The sequence below is a fragment of the Uloborus diversus genome, chromosome 3, assembly GCF_026930045.1.
Source record: "Uloborus diversus isolate 005 chromosome 3, Udiv.v.3.1, whole genome shotgun sequence".
NCBI classification, from domain to species: domain Eukaryota; kingdom Metazoa; phylum Arthropoda; class Arachnida; order Araneae; family Uloboridae; genus Uloborus; species Uloborus diversus.
The window spans coordinates 93,690,792-93,697,703 of NC_072733.1; the positions used below are offsets into that span (position 1 = coordinate 93,690,792).

At 35.6% G+C, this 6,912-nt stretch overlaps 1 protein-coding gene across 1 annotated transcript; it reads right to left on the minus strand.

Moving 5' to 3' along the window:
- Positions 1-304: 304 nt before the first annotated feature.
- Positions 305-2,753, minus strand: LOC129218857 (tigger transposable element-derived protein 4-like). The gene is made up of 2 exons (XM_054853178.1): positions 630-2,753; positions 305-543 (listed from the first exon to the last, which is right to left on the minus strand). Exons 1-2 carry the CDS (start codon positions 1,882-1,884, stop codon positions 305-307), a joined length of 1,494 nt encoding a protein of 497 aa, XP_054709153.1. The 5' UTR covers positions 1,885-2,753.
- Positions 2,754-6,912: the final 4,159 nt, after the last annotated feature.

The window sequence follows — 6,912 nt, forward strand, 5'->3', positions numbered from 1 at the left end:
TATATATTATATATATATATATATATATATATATATATATATATATATATATATATACAGTAAACTCTCGTTAGTACGCCGTTGACGGGGATTCTGAAAAACGTCGTATTAAGCGGGACGACGTTATAAGCAGAACTCTTTAAAATGCCGTTTTGGAAGATAACAGGAAAAAAAAAACATACCTTACAAAAATCTGATGACTCGTTTTTAATCGCTGAAATAAAAATAACAGTCTAAAAGCAAAAGAAACGCGTATGCATTTTAACCTCTACAACTTTATTACATCTTAGTTACATCTATGCTATTATTTTTTTGTAAGAAAATTCTCCATAAGGAGTTGCTTTCCTCCATCATAAGAAGTTGGTTTCCTAAAATTTCTTATTATAAAACTTTCAATCCTGTTAAGTTCTCTCAGCATCGCTTCCGAGTTTTCGGTAGAAGAGAGCGCCTGCCGCAAAACGCTTACGGAATCGCAGGCGCTAATAAAAGAGGGAAGTTGGGGAGGTTCATCCTCTTCCTCATTATCAACCTCGAATTCTCCATCTTTAAATGAGAAAGTAAAATAAATACTAAACTGAAGTAAGGGTGAACTTTAAAAAGGAAAAAATTTAATAAGTTAACTTACTTACCTTTCGCCATGTCAATCATATCCTGAATTTCTAGAGTTTCCGTGATAGGCAAATCATCATCAACTGAACAATATCCAGGATACTGTTCCTCAAATTCGATGTCCAGAAAATCCGCAACATTCAGGTCATTTTCATTAGATTTGCTCTCAAAATGCGCTTTTCGAAAGCAATTTCTTATCACATCTGGCGCGATCTCATCCCACGCAGCCGAAACATAATGGATAGCATCCAACACATTTATTTTACAGGAAGAGTCCTCTCCTGATTCAATTTCACGTAAGTAACGCTGTACCAGCTTTTTACGGTATTTCTGCTTCAAAACTTTAATGACTCCTTGATCTAATGGCTGAAGCTTGCTGGTAGAGTTGGGGGGGAAATACTCGAGCTTGATGTTTTTGAGGGGGATTCCTTTGGGATGAGCGGGACAGTTGTCCACAAACAGAAGGACTTTCCTCTTTCCTTTACCGAATTTTCGGTCCAACTGTTGCACCCATTCAGTAAACAAACACCCAGTCATCCAGGCTCTATTCTGTGCTTTGTAGTTGCACGGGAAAGTTCGCACATTTTTAAAACACCGTGGTGACTTAGATTTTCCAATCACCATCAGCTTCAACTTGTCAGATCCAGTCCAATTAGAACATGCTAATACAGTCAGTCTGTCTTTACTTAGCTTACCTCCGTGGCACTTTTCATCTTTTAAAACTAAGGATTTGTCTGGCATTAATTTAAAAAATAATCCAAATTCATCAGCGTTATATACGTCCTCAGGTGCATAGTCTTTTAGTAGATTAGGGAGGAGATTTTCTATCCAGGGAGCAATGCTGTCGTCGTCTACGGCTTCGGCTTCACCACTAATTTGACGATATTTAATGCCATATCTTTTTCGAAATCGATCCAGCCAACCAGCTGATCCAGAGAAATCATTTATGCCCAAGCCTTTGGCTATTTCGTTGGCTTTTTCCGTCATAATGGGTCCATTGATCGGCAAGTTATTTCCTCGAGCTTGCTGGAACCATTGGTACAGCACTTCTTCTAAATCCTCATTTTTGCCTTTACGTACCCTCCGTCTTTTACTGATGCCTGAAAAGGCGCTGGATTCAATTTCTTCCCGTTTTTTTAATAAAGTTTTTAATGTAGATACAGGTATTCCTATTTCATTTGCAAATTGCTGCTTATTCGTAACTCCTTTTTTCTCATCATACTGCTGTATAATTTTTAATTTCTCATCGAAACTAAGAGCTTTTCTTTTAGCCATTTCTTAACGTGTGAACAAGTAACCGAATGGACCCTCACAGCACGTAGCGTAGATGGCGTAGTTATCGCTCTCTTGGCACCAATAAAAGCACCGCTCTTTTGGCGAATTCAAATTTCCTTACAACCCTTTGGAACCAGAATGGCTGATGCGCCAGCCTGTTTCCTGTCATGGAGCTAGAATCGAGGGGAGATGACGCGGCGGCGAAGATCAAACGAATCCGGGTTGCCTTTTCCTGCCATTCCTCGCTCTTTCGTATCGGCACAGGCAAATGGGGCGCGCAATGCTTTTCTACGAGAATTTGTCAAACTTTCCCAGCTTGTATTTTTTCTGAATTTCTTTTAATCTTTCAACTGATGTGAAAAATTATTTAACCATACTACTAGAAGGCCTCATTTAAAAATGGTCAACATTGGAGGCGATTTAAGATAAAATTGAGTATTTTCGCAGAGCATACTTACTTGATCTGAGAGCTCCCCATCAATGATTTTTTGACTTTTTACAAGGTGGACCTTTTCCTTAGGTGAGGGGGAGGGGGTGAGAAATTCTTGGAATTCCGAGATAACGAATGCGAACAGGGACAAAGAGGCGTACTTCACGGGTCGGAATAAAGTAGTCGAACTGGTTGCCTTCCGGTAACAGAACTCATGTTTTAACGCGAAGATACAAAAGTTTACTAGCGACGCAATATACGGACGCAATATACGGGATTTTTCCTGTGGGGACTCTAGAAAAACGTCGAAATAAGCGGGAAGTCGTTATAAGCGGGGGCGCTATAAGCGGATAGATTTTAATATTAAAAGCATATTGGTCCCAGGGACCGGAAAAAAACGTCGATATATGCGGGAAGTCGTTCTAAGCGGGGGCGTACTAACGAGAGTTTACTGTATATATGTATATATATATATATATATATATATATATATATATTTAACCTAACGGTAAAATATAAGAGACGAAATAGATGTTCCCCTATCTCCAATGGAAATTTAGTTAAATCTAGTTGTAATTGATAGACAAATCGCGTTAGTCTAGTCAAATCAGTACATTTTACAATTAGTAAACGAAGGGTGAGCAATCGACATAATTGAGAAATTTACATTTGTGAAATGTTAGTTATACTCAAGGAAATGAAAAGCTTGCTTCTAAAAAAAATGATTTTTTGATCGAAAAGGTAGCAGTGTATCTAACGATATATTTACAATAAACATATTTTAAAAACTAAGTTGAATCTTTTTGAAGCAGACGGGGAAACCTGTGTTTTTTCCGAAGAGAATTAAGTTACAAGTAAGTTTTGTGACAAAAAGGATTAAACGAAGTTTAACCAATCGCAGTTGGTTATCATCCTTGAGATCACGTGGTTTATTTTACGAGGAAGTGTCTACCGTGCACCCCTTCTGACATAAACACTAAAAGCAATGAAAAACAAGCAAAAAGAAAAAAAAACATGTTTTGAAAATACTTGAAAGTTTGGGAGATAACAAATAGCACGAATATTTTTATTATCATAAACAATCATGCAACATACACCTAAGGATAAACACAAGTGATAGTAACCATAGAAATGAAAAAAAAAAGAATTTTAATGGAATTAATAATCAACAGTATTCAAAAAATGTGCAGGCGTGCCTAAAAGAGTTATTTTGACGCTATATGCTAAATAATAGATTTATTTTTCCAACTATTAAAAAATACAAAATGAAAGAAATCATGTAGTAGTTTCTGGGGAAAACTATGATATTGATCGAAACGGCATGTAATATCACTATTTTATCTCAACTGTAACATGGCTTCAAGAACAAACCAGCAACTGCTTTAAAATTTACACAGAAATAGTCCCGAATTCTTCAATAAAACTTATACGTTTAATAGATATGATTTTCTTAATTAAATAATATTCTATAGTTAAAATAGAAAATAATTTATAAAAACTCAAATGAGATGTGGGGATATGGGTTTCTTGAATAACCTTGCCTTCGTGTTGTAATCATTATGGCAGTGTTCCTAATTAAAACCACTCACTGTATAGCATCTGTGTGACATTATATAGGGTTTAGTATTTAAATGGGTTGAAACGTTGAAGATCTTTTATGTCCACATTTAAAGTATATTAGTGCATAATATTTATATGTACTTAGAAGTAGATCATTAGCCTAAAGGGATCCTGAAAAAAGGAAAAAATTAAGTAATGAAAACTTTGTTATTAAACATCGAATGTGGCGGGGGGGGGGGGGGGGTGCTAATCAATTTCCCGGGTCCCCTTCAAAAGATTTTTCTGCATCCGCCTCTACCCATTGAGCCCTTTGGGTCTTGAAGTTTGGCATCAACGTGTTTATGATAAAGACAAAAAATATATTATAAATACTGAAAAGTTTGATTTTGTACTTCGCTGTCTTTCACTGCACATAAAAAGTAAAAATGTGTCAGATTGTTATCCATGTAAAGTAGCGAAAAATCGGAGAATTTCGTTCAAACCTGTAACGGAGATTCAAGAAAAAGCCGGGTAAGATCTTTTGCATTTAAATGCGATGGGCTTCTTAGCCGTTGAGTCGTTAGGGAGATGGGGGGGGGGGGGGAGAGAGATAGATTATTTTCACAATAATAAACGATTTTTCAAGAAAGTCTTTCATTTATTACTTTTTCTAGAACAGAGAGATTTGCGGGAAAGAAAGTGAAAGCCATCCGATAACGTGAAGGAATTTCTGAACTCCCGGTTTGAAATTTACATAAACGACCAAGGCATAAGAATCGAAAAAACCAAATACTTCAGTTAACAAAGTAGCGTTATAGAACACTATAACTCAACATTAATGAATGGAATTAGAACACCTTAAAGCGAATCTGCTTTGTCTCAGCAGTTTTGAACCAAGGTAGCAATGTGCTTCCACTATTTACGGAATAGAGCGGTTTTAAAAGGAGAAACCAAAATCTCTTTTGAGCTATTTGGGGGAAGAATGCCATCTATTAAACACTTCCGTGTTTTGAGCTGTATTTCGTATAATGGACTTCCAAAACAGAAAATAAACAAATTGGATATGAGCACTAAACAGGGTAGGATATGCGTTTCATACAAAAGGGTATAGAATTTGGGAGCACGAAAATCACGAAGTGACAGTAACGCTGAATGTTAAATTCGATGAAAATGATTTCTGGGCGAAAGAGAAAAAACACCCTGGAACGAAAAACAGAGGGATACAGTCCCACTGAGTAAATCTGAAGTAGGGGAAGAAATAGAAAACTATCCTGAAAAGCAACCAAATGTTATGTAGTGAAATTAAATGACTTAAAAAAATACCAAGACAAAGCAGAGAATGCAGAAATATGCATTATTCTATTGATACAATGGTTCTGAAGTCCGAATACGTTCAATCGCGAGGCCGAAGTTTATTGTTCTTGAATATAGCCCAAAATATTTTGACTTCACTTGTGATGATAATTCGAGAAAAATATCAGATTCTGATGAAAATAGGTGGGATAATTCAAGTAAGCTAGAAGCTAACCTTTCGGAAATTGTAATTCCTTCGAATTTGAAACAAAGAAACTGAAGATGGCAAACCGCAATGGCTCAAGAAATGCAGGTGATCTGAGAAAGAAACGTTTACGAATTGATTCCACTGCCACTGCCTGAAAATTTTATACAGAAAAAAAGGGTACAAATGGGGTTTTTGATTTAAAAATAAACAAATGAGCAGAATGAAGTAATGCGCTTCAAGGCCAAACTGGTAAGTTTAGGTAATCACTAGGTATGAAGGAATACTTTTCGCAGTTACTTTCTCCAGTAATTTCATTTCCTTTGATTGAAGCTTTCTTTTCAATTTTTGTGTATAAACTACATTGGGTTCATTTCCAAGTAGATGTTTGCAATGCGTATCTATATGCGGATTTAAAAAAGATTTATGAGACAACCTGAAGGGTTTGTCGATCTCCGAAGTCTAAATTTTGTCTGTAAATTGGATAAGTCATTGTACGGATTGCTCAAATACGGCCGTAATTGGTTCCATAAAATTGACCGAGTTTTTGAGAAATTACAATTTAAAAAGGTTAGTAGGTGCAATTGTATTTATGTGTACCAAAGTACAGTTTGCTTCAGTTAATTGGGTACTTAAAATATACCAGATTACAAACTGAATTTGGGGCCATAAAACTGTCACAATAAACGCCTATTCTAATTCAGATTACGCCTCGAATCACAACGACCGGATTTCAATGGCGGGGGGGGGGGGGGGGTAGTGATTTTGGATAGGGTACGAATAATATGATGGTACATTCAAAAAAAAAAAATGCGTAGCACTGTCAACGATGGAAGAGGATTATATTTCAATTAGTGAACAATCTAAGGAAGTTATGTGGATCGAAGGGATTTTAAATGAATTGGCCACGAAAAGAATTCAGAATTTTAGAATGTTTAATAGTACTGTGCATTTTGATAATCTAGTTGCGATCAATTTTTCTAGTTCTGCGGTAGAAAATTCCAGAACTAAGCACATCGATTTGCGGTACCATTTCCTACGGAATTTGATTGATGAAAATGAATTTGAAATTAAATTTGTTGTAAGTAAAAGTAATTTAGCTGATTGGGTGTTTTACAAAACCTTAATCTAGGGAAAATTTACGTAGAGCTTATACTTATTTAGAATTGCAATGACATAATTTTTCTAGAGTGTTTTTTTTTTTTTTTTTTTTTTTTGAAGTGTATCAATTATTACATTATGTTTAAATTATAATTTGTGTACACAAATGGTATGGCCTGTAATGTATTTTTATTTATGTCTTCCTTTTTTTCGTATGCTAGCTTGCCAGGAATGTGGGAATTTGTTAACGCATATTTTGTGCATTTTTGTCCCTCAACGGTACGGAGAAAAAAACAATTGTAGTTGATTTCATTTTGAATTTACCCCCGGTGATATATGGTTGCAGTTAGGTATTTCGGAAAAATGTAAACTATTAATTTCATTCCAGCCGCCTACATTTACCTCATTTAACTTAATTCTAATGCAATATTATCATTAGAATTAAGTTAAATGAGGTCAA

What these genes read in the sequence shown, in the direction of transcription:
- LOC129218857 (XM_054853178.1), bottom strand. Translation starts at nt 1,884, where the DNA reads ATGGCTAAAAGAAAAGCTCTTAGTTTCGATGAGAAATTAAAAATTATA. An exon ending in TATGATTGACATGGCGAAAG is followed by an intron (nt 544 to 629) that starts GTAAGTAAGTTA and finishes TCTCATTTAAAG; the next exon opens with ATGGAGAATTCGAGGTTGAT.